The sequence below is a fragment of the Sinohyriopsis cumingii genome, chromosome 1 (assembly GCF_028554795.1).
Source record: "Sinohyriopsis cumingii isolate HCF-2022 chromosome 1, ASM2855479v2, whole genome shotgun sequence".
Classification (NCBI taxonomy): domain Eukaryota; kingdom Metazoa; phylum Mollusca; class Bivalvia; order Unionida; family Unionidae; genus Sinohyriopsis; species Sinohyriopsis cumingii.
Window position 1 is genome coordinate 67,251,230 of NC_142961.1, and position 22,643 is coordinate 67,273,872.

General features: G+C 35.5%; 2 protein-coding genes across 2 annotated transcripts in view; one reads left to right on the top strand and one right to left on the bottom strand.

Annotated features, from left to right (window-relative positions):
* LOC149807050 (serine/threonine-protein kinase RIO1-like) overlaps positions 1–2,731 on the top strand; it is a 49,566-nt gene extending 46,835 nt beyond the window's left edge. The window contains exons 15-16 of the mRNA XM_089961185.1: positions 1,216–1,419; positions 2,385–2,731. Coding sequence (XP_089817311.1) covers positions 1,216–1,419; positions 2,385–2,495 — 315 coding nt within the window. The 3' untranslated portion in view covers positions 2,496–2,731. The remainder of the gene's footprint in view (positions 1–1,215; positions 1,420–2,384) is intronic.
* Positions 2,732–11,745: 9,014 nt separating this feature from the next.
* On the bottom strand, positions 11,746–17,345 carry LOC149807051 (uncharacterized). Its single transcript, XM_089951055.1, has 3 exons — positions 16,652–17,345; positions 13,107–13,176; positions 11,746–12,061 (listed from the first exon to the last, which is right to left on the bottom strand). The coding sequence occupies exons 1-3, from the start codon at positions 17,343–17,345 to the stop codon at positions 11,971–11,973; spliced, it is 855 nt and encodes a 284-aa protein (XP_089807181.1). The 3' UTR covers positions 11,746–11,970.
* Between the last annotated feature and the right edge of the window lie 5,298 nt (positions 17,346–22,643).

Below are 22,643 nucleotides of genomic sequence, written 5' to 3' on the forward strand. Positions count from 1 at the left end.
TGGATGGGATTAGAGTTTTATCCAACAAAGAATCAGAATACTGGTTATAAAACTGCATGAGATGTCATTATTTTTGCAGTTTTACCCTTTGCATTGTGAACTTTGTTGTGCAGAGATGTGGACCTGCATAGTGAACTCAATTATTGTATAGAGATGGGGAGCTGCATAGTGTACTGTATTGTTGTACAGAGATAGGGAGCTGCATAGTGTACTAAATTGTAGTACATAGATGGGGATATGCATGGTGAACTTAAGTGTTGTACAGAGATGAGGAGCTACCGTACCTCAGTATTTATAGAATCCAATTGCTAATCCAAATGTCCCAGGTTTGATGCCTGCCCAGACCAGCTATTGTCCACTGGCTTGACATAATAGAGAAAGGCACTCACATTTCTTTGGCAGTGAGCAATGGAAGCTCAATTTGTAGACTCGTATCCAGACGTTGCAGGTATGATGCATTCCCAAGCCTGCCCCAGTTGGCTGCCTTATTGTATCCTTGGGAAAGGCATTTCACTCAGCTTTTCTTAACATGATATAGCCCATAGTGCAAACAAACAAATATGTCCTCAGTAGAAATGCACCAACAGCAGTCAGAGATGGGTAACATTCCTTTGATCAACATTTGTGGGATATCTCTCTCCTTTAGGGTTGTCCCTCTGTGGGCTCTGGGATGCACCTCCTGCTTGTCATTTGAGATGAATAATAGATGCAGCCTTTTTGACCTGGAATGATTCTGCGATGTTATTTATACCAAGAGGTCTTTTATTTTTAAGTTGGGTTTATATTCCAAAACTAACTTTGTATATCAAGAATTTTACCATTTTGCCTTTATCATTGTTTTATATGTCTTTTTGTGGATAACTAAATTTACTTAACATGATATAGCTAGGACTATGCTTGCGTGTCATGAAACCTATATACATATGTTTGTAGCAGGCATTCATGCATTTTTAAAAATTTAAATATACTTTATCGAGGAGAATAAATTACTATGTTGATTACAAGTCAGTGTGTATTTGACTCACTGAATTTAGGGTTGGTAACAACCAGGAAGCCATGCAAGTATGTCCAACATGAAGGATAGAGAATATACGGTACTTATTGTATGGCATTTTGAAGTCTTCTTACATATGGAATTACATGAAAGATGCAAGATGTAGAGTTTACCATAGCTACTCTGTAATGCTAGGTAATAGAGATTTTTTTATACCATAGCAACCAGCACTACTAGCCAATGATACTACTGCTGGGAAGGATAGAGATGGTAAAGCTAGTGATTCTGAGGAGGAGGGAGAAGAGGAGGAGGATGAAACAGATGAGGATTCAGATGATGGAAGTGATAGTGATAATGAAAAGCAAGATGATAAATCTAAACCTTTCATGGATCGACAAAGAAATGAATCACCAAACAGCAAAAAAGTAAGTTCAGTGCAATATGTTACTTTATCTTTTATACAGTGTGATATGCAACTTCATCTGTTAATGAATTTATCAAGAATTTATTTGGGACTTGGCTTTGTAAGTATCATATGTGTTGTCAGCAAAAAAGAAAACTCTTCTATATTGGCATAGTTGAATTATTCAACCAGACATTCAGTTAGGACTAAATAATGTTTTCACTTTGTCAGCAGATGCATGGTCAAAGAAACCAAGAACATAAATAAACCCCAATAATCTGAAGCTGTGGAGTTATTTCTTAATTACTTTTATGGCCATTTTTTGTGTAGCTTGGCTGTCAATTCCTATCCCCTCCCAATGTTGAGAATCAGAAATCTCATAGGATGCCATTGTGAAGAATGAAGGGGGAAAAAGTAATTTGTTGCAGAAAAATGATATGAAAGAAATGAATTTTAATCACTTGATACCTGATTGCAAAGCAAGTGAAACTATTGCAGAAAACTAAAGCATTCTTAACTGGAAATATTATCATGATAGAAATTCATAACAAGAATTAAATTGATAATGTAAAAATAATATAATTACCATGCACAAATTTTAAAATATAGAATGTTTAGGGAAGTTATTGGTGGTTATCCAGGTTATTGATGCTAATCATGTTATTGATGGTCAGCCATTTTATTGATGTTTAACCAGGTTATTGATGTGTAACCAGGTTATTCATGTTAATGATGTTATTGATGGTCAGCCATTTTATTGATGTTTAACCAGGTTATTGATGTGTAACCAGGTTATTGATGGTCAGCCATTTTATTGATGTGTAACCAGGTTATTGATGTTAATAATGTTATTGATGGTCAGCCATTTTATTGATGTTTAACCAGGTTATTGATGATTAGCCAGGTTATTTGTAAACCTGATTGGGCTTAATGTTCAAGTTCTTTTAAAAATAATGTTGATATTTTGCTTGTACTTATATTTTGTAGGAGAGGAAGAAATTGGTGAAAGAGGCACAAAGAGAAAAAAGGAAAAATAAAGTTCCAAAACACTTGAAAAGGAAAAAAGAAAAGATAGGCCGGCAGGGAAAGAAAAAGTGATTTGTTGTCACAATTTGACTTCTAAAGTACTAATGGTCTGAGTCATCACATTGTCCTGTCTTTGACTACCTGGAATCATTACCATCAGGTCATGTGGATAGGGTCTGCAGATCAACTTCAGAATTTCATAATGCAATGCAGATTGTATGCATTATCTAAACAATTTCATTTATATTGTAGATAAACCATTATTTATTGTAAATATTTGTAAATAAACATAATGGTATATAGTTTAAGGGCCTCACTTTATTTATGGATGGAATGGATATCAGTCTTTAGCTGTGCAAGTGCTATTTCATTTCTTTCTCAAATCTGTTCAGAACATCTCCATGTCCTCTCAAATCCACCTCTCCCTGGCTGAGAACTATATTCGCAACATCTTTTAGCTTGTTTTAGCAACAAAAGTTATAAAAGTTCATGTTGTTAAGATGGAAGTCAGATGAGACTGGAAAGAGGGATTAACACTTAAACCCATCAGTCAGCAGTTGCTACTAACACTTGTACCTGATCAGAACATTTTCACCAGCAGTCTTGTAGTTGAATTCCATTTTTCACCAGCTTGAGCAGCTCTCACCTTGGGGGAAGTAAACTCCCATCTGTTTATGCTCAATATTTCTACGTTTTTATGCTGGGTCTATCTTTAAACTGAAAATTTAAAGTGAAATGGTCCAATTCATTTGAAAAAAGGGGGGCAGTTTTATGATTATAGGCAGGACTTAATAAATAACCTATTTGATGAAGTTTCATGTGTAGAAGGATTTTGGGATTATGCAACTTGGGTTCCAGAGTTTTCCCATTATGGAATACTGTTATCTTGTCACCTGACCTTCCCACCTGCCTTTGAGTCAAATAAGGAGAGAGATTTATGTTCAGTTACTTCATTCTTGTTTTGGGGGGCTACAGCGAACGATAAATTCAAGCACAAAAAAACCCTGACTTATTTGAACCTTGTTGCTCCCTCAGTACATTTCTTTCATCACAATAGTGACCTTTGAAAAGTATGGGGAAACTTAATGACTTTAAAATACCTCCTGAAACTTGGAATGACTCACTGATTCTTCAGGCCTGACTCTATGTGAGTAGTTCTCATCTATTTGTATGAGAATTTTTGTGTAATTTCTGAGTTGGAGAACATTATTTTGACTAAATTTGAAAAATAATCTGCTACCATAAATTGGACATGATGTTTGCCAGTAAAGTTTTCAGACATCGTATTGGCACATATATCTTTATCCACATTGATATATTCTGTAAACATGGCTTTCAGAGATGACGTATTTGTCTCCTTTAATGAGCTGCGCGACATGTCATAATTGTCACTGTAGCAGATTTTAAAACCTTTACAGGAAGGGCAGTGTTCTTATATATGTCCTTTGAACTCTATTCCAACCACTGAAATTCCTGTTTACATCCATCATTGAATTTGTGTGATATTATGGTTGGCAATTTAGCATCATGAGATAAACATAGACATCTCGATGAACTATGAATACCAGCGTCAAACACACCATGTCTTGTTTTAAGCTGAGTGAGCTCTATATTAATCGATTCATCTCTTTAAACATTTCAGAATTACTTTTTGTCTCACATAGTATATAATCCATCTCAACACACTTCAGACACTGAAGCCAGCTGATGACAATCATAGGGATGTTTTATGCTGATTGAAATTAGCAATTCTGTAGTAAAGGTCGTACAGGTCATGCAGGCATTCAGCACTGACTGTTTCAGTAATAGGTGTAATTTTGTTGAATTTGATTCTATAAACCTTTAAGTGGCAGTTGTTCACTTGTTTGGAGCATCTTACATTAATATTTGTTTGAAAGGATGTTATTTAAATTCCCCAAGATGTGTCAGAATCTATGTGTGTTAATGTTTTTGGATGAGATCAGCCTAACAATGTGATCCAGTAAAGTCCGGATTAAATGTTGTATGCTGTGATGTCACAAGGAAATATACACATGATGATAAATAAATCATTACTACCCTGTATTGTATTGATCAGAATCAAGATGCTGTTTTTCTGGCGCAGTTTAGTACCTGGTCACCATTGTAAAAGTCCACAGTGATTGATAATTTTTATCTGGCCCAGTTTAGTACCTGGTCACCATTGTAAAAGTCCACAGTGATTGATAATTTTCATCTGGTCCAGTTTAGTACCTGGCCACCATTGTAAAAGTCCACAGTGATTGATAATTTTCATCTGGCCCAGTTTAGTACCTGGTCACCATTGTAAAAGTCCACAGTGATTGATAATTTTCATCTGGCCCAGTTTAGTACCTGGCCATCATTGTAAAAGTCCAGTGATTGATAATTTTCATCTGGCCCAGTTTAGTACCTGGCCACCATTGTAAAAGTCCACAGTGATTGATAATTTTCATCTGGCCCAGTTTAGTACCTGGCCACCATTGTAAAAGTCCACAGTGATTGATAATTTTCATTTGGAACTTTCTTCATGACAGTGAAAGTGGAGAGCATTCAATAATCACGATTGAATAGACTTTGCTTAAACAAAATTAGTATTTTAAAAATAACAATTTATATTTTAGGATGAATAAATGCACATACATGACCTGTATGGCTTACTATATCCCTGTTCAAGCCAGTTCACAGACACACGATCACCAGCAGTATTACTACAACTATGCCACCCTGGAAGCAAGTTGTGAAAAGAAGGGGGGGTGCTGTCATTTATAATTTTGTGTACACAGGTTTTCAGTGAGGAACAAGAGACACCTTCATCTGGGAGAATCATGTATGTGGATACTAATGGCTTGCAGACAACAGGTGCATGTTATTCTGTTACCAAGCACTTGTTCACTTTTTCCAGAGATATGCCCTTTATTGGTGTTGTATCGTGTATATATACTGTATGTTTTTTGTAGAACTAAAGCTTTTTATGAATTGCTTTCAAGCTTGGCAGGCATTACTGACACAAGATTTTTATGAATTGCCTTCAAGCTTGGCAGGCATTACTGACACAAGATTTTTATGAATTGCCTTCAAGCTTGGCAGGCATTACTGACACAAAATTTTTATGAATTGTCTTCAAGCATGGCAGGCATTACTGACACAAGCATTTTATGAATTGCCTTCAAGCTTGGCAGGCATTACTGACAAGCTTTTTATGAATTGCCTTCAAGCTTGGCAGGCATTACTGACATAAGCTTTTTATGAATTGCCTTCAAGCTTGAAAGGCATTACTGACACAAGCTTTTTATGAATTGCCTTCAAGCTTGGCAGGCATTACTGACACAAGCTTTTTATGAATTGCCTTCAAGCTTGGCAGGCATTACTTACACAAGCATTTTATGAATTGCCTTCAAGCTTGGCAGGCATTACTGACACAAGCATTTTATGAATTGCCTTCAAGCTTGGCAGGCATTACTGACACAAGCTTTTTATGAATTGCCTTCAAGCTTGCCAGGCATTACTGACACAAGCTTTTTATGAATTGCCTTCAAGCTTGGCAGGCATTACTGACACAAGATTTTTATGAATTGCCTTTAAGCTTGGAAGGCATTACTGACACAAGCTTTTTATGAATTGCCTTCAAGCTTGGCAGGCATTACTGACACAAGATTTTTATGAATTGCCTTCAAGCTTGGCAGGCATTACTGACAAGCTTTTTATGAATTGCCTTCAAACTTGGCAGGCATTACTGACAAGCTTTTTATGAATTGCCTTCAAGCTTGGCAGGCATTACTGACACAAGATTTTTATGAATTGCCTTCAAGCTTGGCAGGCATTACTGACAAGCTTTTTTTGAATTGCCTTCAAGCTTGGCAGGCATTACTGACAAGATCATTTTTTAGTTGTGTTCTGATGCATTTATGTCCCTTGTTGACATTAAATGTATATGCTGGATACGACCATATTTCGTGTGCATGTAGTCAACTCAGTTTTTAGCCATAATGTCAAGTGAGCTTACTGTACAGCCCTCTGTCTCTTGTTCATAGGTCAGTAGTAATTATAATTACTACATTTAATTTGTTTTTAAACAAAATTAATCAAGATTTGGCAAAAAGCATGTTGGCTTTTTTTAACTTTGTTCAAATTAAGCCAATCTGTCCTCAAATGTGGCATTCTTTGCTAAAACTTAGAAAGCCTTTTAACAAATTCAAAACTGCTAAAGTGAATGCAATTAAATTTGACAGAAAGCATTTTGTCTTTAATGCATTAAAATAATTTACAAATGATACCAATGCATCATCACTGTGGCTGTTTTTACTAAAACAGAAAATGATCTCTTCTCCAAAAACCACTAAACTTAATTGAACAATTTAAGAGGACAAACATTGGTACAAAAGATTTTGAAATATTTTAATTTACAAATGAGACCTAACCATTGTCAGTTTTAAACACTTTCACAGAAAACATGCTTGTTGTTGTTTTAGGGTTTAACGCCATTTTTCAGCACACGATAGGCTATACATGGCGGCCAGTATTAATGGTGGAGGAAGAACCTGGGAAATCCCCGGAAAGAACCACCGACCCTCGAGAAGCTACTGGCAAGCTTTCTCACATACCCACATTGGCCGAATCCGAAACTCGAACCCATGCAGACAGAGGTGAGATGGCAGTGATCCATAACGGACAGCGCTTTAGACCACTAGGCCACTTGGGCCCTGACTGCATGCTTGTATGATGGCCATAAGAGAGTGCACAAATACTGCCTATCTGTCTGCAGATATGGCTCGCACCAGTCTTAAAAACTGTTGGACCATATTTGATGAATTGTGATAGAATTCATGGGAATAAAGACCTTTTAAATTTTTATAAATTATGCTGATCTACCTTCATTTATGACTTAATTTACTAAAAGTAGTAAAACCTTTAAATGATGTCTTTTCAAACGTTCAACAGAACCTGACCAAGTTTTGACAGAATTAACCCTGATATAACAGCATTTAAAACCACTCCAGTGGCATAAGTGCTTTGATCAACACCCTCAGATGTGGGAGGTTACGGGTTTCGAACCCCGGCCAAGTCATACCAAAGGCTTATAACAATGGTACTAGCAGCTGCCTCACTTGGCACTCAGCATTAAGAAGTTAGTGTTAGAGCTTGTTGACCTGGTGTCAGGATAATGTGACTGGGTGGGACATCATGCTATATGTCTGCGGCATGATGCCCCAATGCTAAACTTCACTATAAACTGCCACTCAAAATCCACATGTCTGAACTGGAACATTTAAATAACAAAAGCATTCTAACCTAATGGCCATTGAAAGTTTTACTAGTGATGTTGATTGACCATCAAAATGGGCACAGTTACTCAAGTAGAAAAACCTAAAGTGAGTAATGCTCAACTATATGAGGGAAGTTTGACAAGGCATTATAGAACGAAGTTCTTTTAGTATTGGACAAATGATATTGATTTGGTATTAGATGAGGATGAAGAAACAAGACGTCTATTAACCTAAGAAGAATCATTTTCATACTATATGGTATCAGTAGAAACTTCTACCAAACGAAATCTATTGTTTGGTTATTGGCAGATATCAGACAGGTGAATTATCTCAGGCCTACTTGTTGGTGAATTGCCCAGAAAATTTACATGCAATATTGCTGTGAGGTCAACATGAACATATTGTTTTAGCAACTGGTGCCATTTTTTCATCACAGAATTGTCTCCCTTTTTTCTGTAAATTGTGTGTTCGTGTACTCTATATATTAGTTTTTGATGACTTGCCCATAAACGTGGCAGACACTTGAAATGAGGTTCGTATGTGAATGTTCTTTTGTTACCACTGTTGAATTTTCTAGAGTTATTCCCCTTTTGAATAGGTTATATTGAAGAATTGTTGTATGTGCTACTTGTCCTTTATCTTTTGATGTGTTGCCCAGTAATTTGGCAGACGTTGGTGACATCCGGTGAACAAAATCTTTTTATCATGCATTGATGAATTCTTAGAGTTGTGATGCTTTCTTTTTTTAAATCACATGTAAAATGTTTTTTGCACGTTCATATATACATATGTACACTCTGCCAGACTTCCAGAACCACTCTCACACAAGTGTTTGGGGTGGGTGGGCTATGCCCTATGTAAGTATTTCATATTGGTTTCTACATGATGCCCGTTTTCTAGACCATATATCTTGACCAAATATTGTAGATTGCTTCACTTGGAGTGAGGAATATAAGTATCATATAGGAGTTCCAAAGTTCATGGACATCTGATCTGGGGAAAAAAATGGAACCTTTGCATTGCCTTTACTTTTTAAAAATATACCTTAACTAAATTTGGTGGATATTCCTATAATATTTAATTTAGTATAAAGGAGGTGGGTGGCATAAGAAGAAACCAAATAATTTTGAAAAATAGCTTTAGTCTTAGACCACATAATTTGTCCAAATTTGACTGATGTCATACATTTAGGGTAAAGAAGACACCTGTTGGTTTGTGTCCAACATGTGCAAGTCAAGGTCAATGATTCAAGAAGAATAGTTTTTCACAAGAACTTTTTTTTTTTTTAAATACCTCGACCAAACATAGTGATGCTTTTCACTTTGGGGTAAGAAAGAAGACTAGTAACCTTTTTAGTTAAAATGTCAAATTTCAAGGTCACTGTAACTCAGAGTATCTAATGTTTCTGCAGAGTAGCTTTAGTTCATGATTCCTTGTCTAGAACAAGCTAATAGGCGGTCTGCACCTGGTATAAGAAAGACATCCATTGATTTTGGTGATCAAAAGGTTAAAGATCAAAGTGATAGTGAAAAGGGAAAAATGCAAGATTAATGATCGTATTATTTCCTCTTCTAGTAAAACTTGAATGGTCATACTATTGCACTGTCACTATAAAAGTAGGTCACTGTCACCTATTTTTGATGTCTTGCCCACTGGTTATTATGTTATAATTTAAGTTGATTAATTTTGGGCTGGTATTGACAAGGTTATATACATCTATCTTTAGTAAACACATGTAAATTTTTGGGATTTATTTATAAAAAAATACACCCAGCATGAATATTGATTTATTCGCCTATACTATTGATTATACATCAAAATTCGTACTTGTAGCATATAAATCAATGAGTGATAATCATGGAAGTAGTTTGTTAAAAACGTAATCTTGACGTAGACTTTCGCAATTACGTTATTTTGTTTTCGTGCGTACTTTATTGCTCTAATACTGTGTGGTTTCACTTGCTATGCAAAATATCAATGATCTTACTCATGTTTGTGGCTTCACCATTATCCAACATCAGTGGTTCCACAGTGCACTTCCTTAAAGTCCGTGAATTTATACTGATCCACTCACAGTGTGAAAGATTGCTGATATTCTACTCCGTTATATACGCTCGCGCTTCTTGAACATCAGTGATTTATACTGCCCGTATTGCAAAGTCTGAATTTATACTGGTCCCGCTCATACATTGACCCCACTTTCAATTTTCCAACACCAGTGACACTAAACTGTTCTTTCTGCAAATCAATGAATCTACACTCTGGTCCACCGACGGTTCATTAATATCAGTGATTTCACTTTCTTTTCTATGTATTGGGGAATCTACATTGTTCCAACTCAAATTTATCTATCAGTGATTCTTTGACATTATTTAAATTATTTAATCTGCACCTTGATACCACTCGGAATTCTGTGATATCACGGACTTGAGTCTGTTATTTTAATCATTAAATCTATACTGTGATCCAACTGACACGTGTCTAACAACAGGGGTTCTACACTGTTACTTTTTACACGTGAACATATACACTGATCTCACGCGTACTTCGCTAACATAAGCGAGTGTACGCTGTGTCTGTAGATCATGATGTCTACACTGTTATCCATGTAAACCTTTCTAATAGTCGAGATTTTGTCAGTTCTTTCTAACAGTAGGGATTCTGCACTGTTCTTTTTATTCCGCCAATAATTCTATAACATCTAGATTCCACAAACGTTGTTTCAGTAAACCAGTGAATATATGCAGTGATGTATCTCGTACATTTCAAACCACTGTAGCTCAGGTTGGGTTTTTTACCTTCATCTTCGTTGTAAATCACTGAACATATACCCTGCACCACTAACATTTGATCATAATTGTTTAATCACTCTCCTTTCATTAAATCCTTAATCTTTACAGTAATCTCATTCACACTTCCATAATGTTAGTGATTCCTTGTTGTACTTTTTGTAAATCAGTGAATCAGCACTGTGATCCATAGATATTCAACGTGTACGATTCCACACTGTAATCTTACTTTTCTTTAATGACAGTGATACTACTGCTCTTTCTTTGAATGGATGAGTTTACACGGTTAGAACAGACTTCTCAATCATAAATAACTATTAAGTGTTCTTTCTATATTCCACCCACGCATCCATGACATCGGTTTTTCAACACTGTTCCGTACGTATATCAATCAGCACACCGTATCCAGCCACTTGCCCATCATCATTCTGTGTGAAAATCTACACCAATTCTCGTTCACTCTTGTAAGCCTGTTGAACTTCACTATTGTCCAGCTTCAGTTCTCTAAAATCGGTGCTTCTACACTGTTTCTTGTAAATCAGTGAATGTACACTGATGCCACTAATAATTCTCAGACATTGGCGATTCGTCTCTTCTTCCTGCGAATCAATTAATCTGTATTTGTATTCCACTCGAGTCCACCGTTCCACTCTTGTTCACTGAAACTGTATCGTTATTCCACTCGAGTACTCCATTCCACTCATGTTCATAATAATAATACGTTTGTACTATGAATAAAAGTGGTGTTTTCCACGTGTAGTCTTTTTACATTTGATCAGAACCATAACATCGTTACTACAGTATTTGAACACCTTTTTATTTATTTACTTATTTGTTTATTGTTTACAAATAACTAAACAAACAACCACTACTAGCATCGTTCCTTCATATCAACAGTGGTTCGGCAATGGTCTGTAGCAGCCGTGATTTTAAAGACAGAACTAATCGGCTACACTTATACACCAGTTCTACACCAATTCATCGTATTAGCACATTTTTACTTCCTCTTGAACGAAGCTTCACTAATGTATAGTTGTGCTTTTTAGGGCTGTTTTTCCTTTACACTGCATACTTTTTATTTCACAATGGGGCACAGCAATATATATATATATATATATATATATATATATATATATATATATATATATATATATATATTCGTTTCAGAACAAGTTCAGATTACTTGCTCGCTATGCAACGATGACACCAAGTGGATGGACAGTCCTGTGACTGTTACGTGAGATCAGTACAGAAAGTTCAGTACCAAGATTTTGTGGCTGAATCGTGTTAAATGAAATAATTCGCATTATTGAATATTTTCATCCATGAATCTTGATGCGTATGTTCAGGATATCAGAAAACAAAAGTCTGAATATTTCTGGAAATGTATCTTTTTTTTAACCACTTTGCTAGAAAATAGATGATCCATAATTACTACCAAGCTTCATAGCCAAGAAAAACTAAAATTATCCTTCGTATCCATAGCAATGACCCTTACTCATGCATGCCCCTGCCCTTGTTCCTCTCGGTTTCCTCACAGTGGCGTATCCACTCATGGAGGCACTTATCCGTCTGGTTCCGTTCACTGAAGGTCAGAAGGTTAGATACACATTAGGGAGGCGGTATGATTTTAAAAAAAAAAAACAGTTTAACAAAACTAAATCAAATAAGCTATCAAATTTTAAGGGGTGTATCAGTTCTTAAATACTTTTATTTTATTTTTTTAATTAAAAAACTGCGCACATTTTTCTTAAATATTCGTAAACTGAAGAATATATATTTATACAAGTCGTTTAAAAATGTGAATATGCTTAAAGTTAATAATAATTATAGTAATAATCATAGACAAATAAACACAAGTACTAACTAAACTCCAATGCTATTGGACCACGGAACCAATGACAGGGTAATGGTCATACATAAATAGTTTTCTTTGTGACATTTTATGTATCTTTGTGTCTCAGTTTTGCTTTGTATTACATTATGTTTATTTAATTTGTTAAGCAGTGCGATTCGAGTAAACGAAAACAACTTGAACTCAAAGTCAGACGAACATTTTCCACAGTTGAACAAACAGTATAAACTCGTCCATTCACTATTTAAATTAATGGTCAGAAAGAAAAAACATGGCCTTATCTGAGCAACTATGAAGTTGGTGATCCTTAGATGGGAGTCATTGCCGACCATTGAGCATCAGATAAGGTGTTTTCTTCTGAGGGCACCTTTAGCGGGAAAATGCCGCTTTTAAAAAATAAATTGTTCAGTGGTTCAGCAGTAATCGAAACACTTCTGGAAGCAATGATGTGGAACGAAAGCGATTGGTAATTCATATCGATGAAATGTTGATTTTTGTAAAGAAAATAAAGGTAAAGTTTTTCGACTGGACTTGTTATAAGGCAGTTTCATCATGAGGGCAGTAGTGTACACTAAGGATGACAAGGTACATCCACATGCCATTTTTTACATATACGGGGTGGGGGGGGGACAATAATCAGCCTAACTATAATTGCAAATGATGCTTGGCAAATTAAGCGAGTTAACTCATGAATAGATGAAAACTGTTGTTCAGTGTATATACACGTATATATCTTTATCTCTCACACACAAGACACGTGCACACACATACGTACCTCCGATTTTCTGGTTTGGCAAACACCGTTGTTAAGACTGCCCCAGGAAGACTCATTTCAGTGGCGTTATCTGTAAGGCCAAATAGAAACTTGCACATCATAAATTGCAAACATTGTATTCACTATTCAAATGACGTGCAAGGAATAAATTATTGTAAGTTTTTATTTTCTTGTACCTTCTGCTTTTTGAAAGTGAGGCAACTGTCCCATTTCTGGGCTTTACAAATCGCCGTCAGTGGCAATTCATTTTGTGCAGTTAGACATTAAAATCCACTTATGCACTAGCGAAACCCTAATGCAACCGTGAATGTTGAGACGGCAACGTCTTCGGAGGGAGAATACAAACAACACAAGATTTACTGTATTGATCACTTTGTCCAGTTGGGCTATATAAAAAAAATTGATCATTCCCTGCTGATGTAATGCACTATATCCTCACGAACATGATTGCAAGTATTACATAATACTGTTAAAAAAATATTATGCTTGTTTTGGGGGGGATGGGGTGGGCAGGGGTGTTTGTTTTTTATCGTCTTTGAAGGAAATAGACAAAAAGGGTAAAATTCATGTCAAAATAACGAATATATCAAATGTAAAGTTGAATATACAATATTTTGGCTACACTTTAAACTTTACATGGGCAACTCTTGATGTTCAAGAGCGATCGATAAGTAGTATTTTATTGACAGAATTACGGAGATAACAATAAACTGGAGGTAGAATGTCTACGTGCTGAAAGTTTTCCAAAAAAAAAGGCTCTAGTCCATTGAACAACAGTCCCACTAAATGTCAATAACGTTTGGGAAATGTCTTCTTGTTTTCATATAATTTTACACTGTCTTGGCTATGCCAAACAAAAATGAAAACAAGTTGCTTAATTCCTTCTTTCAGGTTCATTCTTTCTTTTACTATACCAAAGTTGTTGGCTGCTGCAAGCTTTGAAAAAAATAATATCTGAAGCTTCCATTGTTTTTTCCATACTTTTATTGTGTCTCAGACACAATGATGCCTGGTTCAGAGATGTTTTAAAGAGAATGTACATGCAACTACATCAATGTATATGACACGCTTTAATCAAACTGATTTGAATTGATGATCTGTACATATTGATCATTCCCAGCCTGGATCCAAGTTTTTTAAAAAGAAAAAGACATTAGAAAATATCACTGCTTTTTTCACCATTTTCATCTTCGTCGCACTAAACGTCTGTGCGGACTACTAATAATTATTATCACGTGGATGATATGGCATTAAATTTTTTTTGACAATTGCGTTTCAAAATTAGAATACCTAACTAAATCCCACCTGGGCCCTTCCTAGCACCTTGTATCGTGTGATCTTTCCAATGGCTTTGCATCCCTTTCTTAGATGTGGGGAGGTTATAGTGAAGATGCACGAAATGATAAATGTAATTTAGCTTTCTCGGATTTTGTTTTTCAACATAATTTTGCATAGTTTTGTTTTTCAAACTATAAGAATATTGTTTTGCAGTCCGTGATCTGTAGCAGTATCTTGCAAAAAGAAACTTACCTTGATTTTAGAATAGACTACTACCCTGACCCAACCTTACCTTGACCTTAGGACAGACTACTATCCTGACCCAACTTTGCCTTGTACTTAGACTAGACTACCCTGACCCAACCTTACCTTGATCTTAGAATAGACTACAGTACTACCCTGACCCAACTTTGCCTTGTACTTAGAATAGACTACCCTGACCCAACTTTACCTTGATCTTTGAACAGACTACAGTACTACCCTGACCCAACTTTGCTTTGTACTTAGAATAGACTACCCTGACCCAACTTTACCTTGATCTTTGAACAGACTACTACCCTGACCCAACTTTATCTTGATCTTAGAACAAACTATTACCCTGACCCAACTTTACCTTGATCTTAAAACGGACTACTATCCTGACCCAACCTTACCTTGATCTTAGAACAGACTACCCTGAACCAACCTTACCTTGATCTTAGGACAGACTACTACCCTGACCCAACTTTACATTGCACTTAGAATAGACTACCCTAACCCAAACCTACCTTGATCTTAGAACAGACTACTACCCTGACCCAACTTTGCCTTGTACTTAGAATAGACTACCCTGACCCAACTTTATCTTGATCTTAGAACAGACTACTACACTGACCCAACCTTACCTTACTCTTAAAACATACTACCCTGACCAAACCTTACCTTACCTTGATCTTTGAACAGACTACTACCCTGACCCAACCTTACCCCGCTCTTAGAACAGACTACTATACCCTATCCTAAACTTACCTTGATTTTAGAACAGACTACCTTGACCCAGTATTTTTATTATCCCTAGTAGACAACCAGTATCCTGCATCGAATTGAGCACTGGACTGTGTGTGTGTGTGTGTGTGTGTGTGTGTGTGTGTGTGTTGTGATATTTTTTTTAATCCTATAATATAACCATTATTCTGCACAGCGTTGAACACTGGACTCCGGCATCACGTTTAGATCGTTAATCTTCTCCACTGCCGAAATATTAGTGAATATTGGATGAATGATATGACCAAGTACATACCTGAAATACTTTACAGCAATATCTACCTTTTTCCGTAGAGCAACCTATTCTTACCATAAACACGATCCATAAACTTGCCTACTGCTTAGATTGTATTTACATAAGTATATTCTTGTATACAAAAACTATTATAAATTCTGCAATCAGTATTAACGAACATTTTATGTATTGCATCGTGCACAACCTACACAGCACACAACTGTTATTTCACACTAGGCAGACACATCGGCCGAGTAAACGTGAGGTAGTTTCGTTCACACTTTTTTGTAGAAGTAACAAAGCAAATGTAGTTGCGTAACAAGTTCTCCAACTTAGAACTTAACATAAAAAGAGAGAGAGAGGTGGGGGTGGGACCATAAGTGAAATGTACATGAACGTGATTCAAACAATAATATTTCCATAGGTTTTATAAGTAATCCTTTACAAATATATTAAGAAAATCAGGAAAAACATCCGGTTTCCTTCATAAAATTTGTAACAGATTTAAGCACTTTATAGTTTTGATAAACTTGAGGTAGTAGCCCAATAATGATAGTCAAAAGTAAGCTCCTGATGAATTTGTGTGCCAACAGGTAGATTGAAATTTGGTTGCTTAGTCTATATTGTAAACCGAAGTCTTCGTTTCAACCTGGAATCTTTCCTTACTGAAGTAATGAATGAATCAGTTTAATGATGTTTGCCAGAAAAGCTGCATGCACGACTGAATTAAATTACAAAGCTTATGAATTTCAACGTTATAGATCAAAAAGTATTTTCAAAATTACAATTTAAACGCGGTTGTACGGGTGGATATTATCCGGATTTTTTCCAAGTTTGACTACTGAAATGTCTCCTGAATAAACGATTCGTTCTTTACATACATGTGATTAGACTGAAAACTAATCATATGAGTCTGATCCCCCCTCCTAAAGTGTCTGTATGACTGACATTGTTACTGTGTGCTGTTCAAAATGACTTTAAAACATATTATCATACATACAATTATTACCAGGAAAAAAGGTAATTGGCTTTCTCGTGCCTTTTGCAGCTTTTGGGCGAAGACGACGATCTCTAATGTTGGTTGGAAGCTCTACAATAATATCTTCTTCAGAGTCCGTATCAAAAGCTGGAAAAGCAGCGTTTGTGAAACTCTGAGGCACTTTCCTGAAGCCTTTGGCCGCTTTAGGCCTCTGTTTCTTTTTGGGGTTGGTAGCTGGCATCTGACCCTCAGATTTAATATCGATCAGTTCAAGCTCCTTTTCACTTGGCAAAGGAGCTTCTTGTCGGAAACGTCGTTCGACTACGGGGGACTTTCGTCCATAAGGAGTGCTTGTTCTCGGAGGACTTCCCTGAGACATATTTTCCAGTTTCTGCATCAGTCCCGATACATCTCTTTTCTCAGTTGCTGCTCTGGATGTGGATGTATCCAACTCATTTTCAAGCTCTTCCTTTAGTTTCTCATTTACATTGATGAGGCGGATCAACACTTTCATGTCCGATTCCGTCTGTTTGCCTGCTTCCACACACTGTTTTGTTGTGCAATCCAACTTATCTTCTTGTTCAATTTCAGATATGGCATCATTGATGGTGATTGTCTTTGATTTCTTTAGTCTTCTGAAAATTTGCAGAATTCTGCTCCAGATATTTAGCTCCCGCTTTGACTTCTGCTTGAAGTTTAAACAGTTTGATGATGAAGTACCCATGGTTTACAATACTTCGCATGCAATATGATTCAATCACAATACGAGCTGCTTATTCCCGCGTCGTAGCTATGTAACTAATGATGTAATTATATTGATGACGTCGTCTTGATAATCTCATCCCCAAATTGTTCGTTACTATTCGTCTTACAATAATAACAATAATAATAATAATAATAATAATAATAATATTATTATTATTATTATTATTATTATTATTATTATTATTATTATTATTGTTATTATTATTATTATTATTATTATTATTAAGCATCACCTTACAGTTGTTCCTATGCCGTTTGTTAGGAATATTTTCGGTTTTCATTTTTTGTGTGAAGATAAACTAGTAGTATTCAGGATAAGTTTATGATTAATGATAAAATACACGATTTATGAAAAAGAAGGAAAGAAGGATACATGAAAGATACACGTAGTCTGATAATTTCTTACATTAGCGTCTCTTGTATACGATACTCGACATTTCTATGTGGAAGAAGAAGACGAGAAGGTATATTTTTAAGTCGGATATAGTTTCATATGACATTATACTGATCATATTAAAAAAAAAGGTGTACTGATTCTCAAATGAGCTTTGAACGAAACAGGCTAATATGTACAAATTTATTACGTACCTTCGTGTATTCCACGATGCAGTTTTGTACTTAGCAACGCACAGTAAACATTGCTAAATATGATTAACACTATATTAGTGTGCTTTATTTACGTCAGTTTATTTTAATCTACGCTGATCTAAACGTTCTAAACATTTTGTTTTAAACCTCACACACGAGTTAGTGGCAGAAGATGGGATAACATCGTTTTTGTTTGCAAAATGAAGAAATGAATGGAAAGTAAGAAGGATTTAAACTTAAAGGGATGAGATTAATATTCGAGAAAATCCTTACCAGGGTTGTTGAAGTTCTTTTATAGGGGGCAAATAGCTGTCTGGATGTGCCTTATGTCAATCAGCTATTGTACAGCAAACATTCAAAATAACTGTTGCCCAGTATGATCAAACGGTTAGATGCAAATGCATTTTTACGGGTATTGTTTTGTGGTCTGACAATAGATTTGTCCTTTGATTAAGTCGGCCATGTCAGTTTGTTTGAACGAAATTTTCACCTGACACTAAAGAGTCATGTGTCATTCATTGTACCACCTCCAAAAAAGAAAAAAGAGAAGAAAAACGACGACAAAACAGATATTTCCAAGAAATAATTATGATAGTGATTTCATGATTAGGCAGAGCATTCTTCCTTTTTAGGGGTGAGGGTGAACATATAAGCTATTTATACTTTAGGATTCTAATTTCCTTTTACTTTTCTACAACCTGAGATGAGCAGCTTTATCGTGATTAAAGTTCTAGGGATGCAACGATACACCCAAAACCGTATTGCGAAACCCACATTGCAGTATGTATTGCAATACAACGAATCTTTATGAAAACAATAAAATAATCATTATGACCTTTACTACTAAAAGCAATACAACATCTCTAACTGATGTTACCTTGTAAGACTTAAACGGTAGTTAAATGAACATATACAATTAACATAAAAATGAAACAAGTCTACAAACACTTGAAATCAGTAAAATTATCAACAAAATAATCCACTCACTGCCATTTCTAGTCTGTGTTGTTATGTATATTTAACTTAACTGTTTATTTGTTAGTTAAAAATATATATTACATGCTATTGTAATGTAACATTGTATGCTGGACTTGACCTTGTCACAAACTGAATTCATTTCTGCTTGACCTGATTGACTTCAAAAAAATTATTTAATTTTATATCAACAAATAATACACAGCTGAAATATTATTTATGTTAATGGACGTAATATCAGGATCTTTATTAATAGAAGAAGTAAACATGTTTATTTGGGTCAGGGTTTTTGGCTTTCCTAAGTGAATTTTACAGGTTATGGTTTTGATTTTGTAAACATCAGGATCATTCTAGAAGGTTATTTTCCATTAGGTAATGATTTTTGTTATAGAAAATACTAATTGTAACATGAGGTCAAGTAGAGAACTACATACTCTTGTAACTGTGAGGACTTGGTCATTCGTGCTTTAACATCTAGCACTTTCAAGTTGTATTATATGTTGTGACCAGGAGTTTTGGGCTGGAATTTTTTTGTGTTCAAATTATTGAATTCAAGTGCTCTGGTAAAATTCTTGGATAAGACATTTACTGGAATTTATACTGAATTCAAACGTGGAATTATATTTTTATGATTCAACAAAAGACTGTTGACACATCAACAGCTGCCACAGACACGTTATCGACTTCAAATTTGGGATATTTTCTGGACTTTTACTGAATTTTATTCAGAACGTTAAATTATTAGGGCTTGTGTCTGTAATTCTTGGATTATTTTGGGATTTAATTCGCAATACTGTAAATTGTTTTTTTAAATTCTCATTTTCACTTTGTTTGCTAGGGAAATAAATAATTTTGTTAAATTTTACAAATCTTGTCTTTCACTCTTTTCTGTTACTTATTTTAAGAGCATAGACTCGTAACAGTGTTTTAATTTAAATTTCTCGTGAACATTGTTTAAAATATCTCAATACCTTTGAACTATCTTTTTTATTATTTATGCAAGAAGTTAAACAAGTAACTGCATATTTGTCTGGACGAAAATTAGCATATTGACACTGTCTGAACTCAAAGCCACCCTCTTTGCGGTAATATTGTGTCTTGCTGCATTAAAGACTCTCTCCGACTGCACGGAAGTTGCAAGAATGCATAGCCTTTTCCTGGCTACTTGTGCAAGGAGTGGCAACTTGTACTGCCGAGCTTTCCACCAGTTTAAAGGTTCATCATAAACATCATTAGGGATTCATTCCTAAACAAGTCAACCTCATGTTTCACTGTGAAGTCTGGATTGAGCACTGTTCATTTAGTAATTTAGTGTCATTATGAACAAGAGATAATCATATGCGATAAAGTGAAATGTATAAATTATTATTTTTAACTGGATAAAATATCTCCTGGTCTTCGCTTGCCCCTCCCCCCCCACCCCCCAATTACACAATTAAACGTTGCCTGAATACCGAATAATGGTATCGTGCATCGCGTTTTATATCCTCTTGCCATTTCGTGCTAAGCGTGTGTCTAGGAGAATAAGAAAATATGGCTCTTTAATTTAAATTGGACAAATTGTGAGAAATACACAAATTTGTAAGATGAATGCAAGACCGTGGAACAATTGAAGTACAAAAATCGGAATGCGGTATGTATTGCCAGAACCAACAAGCGCAATGTACCGGTACATTATTGCACCACTCGATATCGCCTTCTTGTTCTGTTGCATTGCCGTAAAGGAACATCAAATGAAACCAAATCAAACCTCTCATGCATTTGCGTGTAATTAATTTAATTACATTATGAATGTATAGGTAACGTCTAAACGTATATTTAACCCTAATATTTATGGAACACAGAATTCAAAGAAACTTGGGAATGAGAGCATAAAGTACAGGCTGAACTCTCTGACTCGATTTTGATTATCAAGACGTCATTTTGGGAAATAGAAAAATAACAGTCAAGACGTTCTGTACAAGCTTTTCTTCCACATGAGGACATCAAAGATTTTTTTTATCACATAATCGGTACACTTTGCCTCTAAGGTGTACAGTTTAATATGTTTGATATTATAACATCTGAACATATCACTTTATATGATTCTGATTGGTCCAAATGAGCCTATGAAATTACTGTGCCGTATTCTCTTTACTGAATGGCTGCGATTGTGAGAAACCCTTTTTAATCCTTCCTTGTGAAATGTTTTCTTTTCAATGAACATGTTTGCGGCCATTTTTAACTCGACTCGCGAAAAGTAATTGAGGAAAAATTATCTCGGCGTCTGAAATGGACAGTTTAACCCAACGGGGGTTTGCTATGTATAACAATATCATCATAAGAAAGCTGGCGTAGAACTCCAACATAAGAACAATAAAAAGAAGTAAAACTAAGGGTATTGCTCGTTTGATAGCGGGTATCGGCATGGAGGAGTCGGCGGTATATCAGTAACATAGAAATAGAATCCATCCTATTTACAAACGTGGTTTAAATGTTAACATATAGAAGTACAGTCAACTCCGCTTATATGCATAGCCTCGGGACCGGACCCAAGCTATGCATATAAACGAGTATGCATTTAAGCGAAATTCATGTATATTTACAATATAAAATGGGACCATACTTTCGCTATGCACTGCGATCTATGCAGTTAAGTGATATGCATTTAAGTGGAGCCGACTGCAAATGAACTCACCTCTGTTCACAGAAGAATGTGGACATAAACCGGTCTCCCAAATGACAAAACTTTATCCAACCACAGCATATTTACGCAGTAAATATGTGCAGCAAATCCGACTAAAAAAATTTGTTTATGTCTTCTGTACAGTCTATTGTTCCCAATCAAAATCTGCACATATCCAGTCACAAATACATTAAAGTAAATATGAAAATTTCTTCATCAGGCAATCGTATTTTACATGAAAATTGCAACGATGTAATGTTTAGTTTTGAAAGTGACATTTTAGGGTAAACATGCACTCTAGGCCTACTGTGTACCGTATCAAACAGTGTGACCTCACAAGCATTGATCATTCTGTTTTGAAAAATGATTTTGTCGTTATAAAATGTTCTGTTTACTCGAATGGACTCTAGTTCTTTGATTTATAGTTTGTAAAAAAAAAAAGTACAACCTACTTTTAGATCAACTTAGTTTGGGTCTATATTTTATGCGCAACAAATGAAACGTGCATCGTCTGTCAGAATGAGCGAAATTATTCATTCTACTTTCTATCTAAATAATTTCTACAGAAATAAAAACTCTGTGTTTAAAATAATCTTAAATGGGTAATGATTTAATATTACATTTATGAAACTCATTGATAATGTCCAGCTTTTGCTCGCCAAGGATTGCAAAAGGAGGACATTATTCAACTCGTTTAATAAATCATTACCCATTTGAGATCCTTTGTCAACAACTTTATTACTACAGCCCTAGCTGAGAAGCGGTGAAATGGTCTAATAATACAGCAAGAAAACCTGCATTCCGAGGAATCAAGATTTCTCTCATTTCTCAGTGCTGACTTCTAGAAAATGAGAGATAACTGCCACCAAAAATGTGTCAATAAGACGAAAAACGTATGCGTAAATAGGCTCAAAATTTTGAGTTGACGTATCAGTGAATATGTTGAGACTCACACTTACACTGGTCTTATTTCAAATCACAGACGTAGCAGTACTTTTGTGTATTAATCGTTTGTTTTTTTTTTGTGTG

What these genes read in the sequence shown, in the direction of transcription:
- LOC149807051 (XM_089951055.1), bottom strand. Translation starts at nt 17,345, where the DNA reads ATGGGTACTTCATCATCAAACTGTTTAAACTTCAAGCAGAAGTCAAAG. An exon ending in GCCAATTACCTTTTTTCCTG is followed by an intron (nt 13,177 to 16,651) that starts GTAATAATTGTA and finishes TTGGCCTTACAG; the next exon opens with ATAACGCCACTGAAATGAGT. An exon ending in GCCAAACCAGAAAATCGGAG is followed by an intron (nt 12,062 to 13,106) that starts GTACGTATGTGT and finishes TCTGACCTTCAG; the next exon opens with TGAACGGAACCAGACGGATA.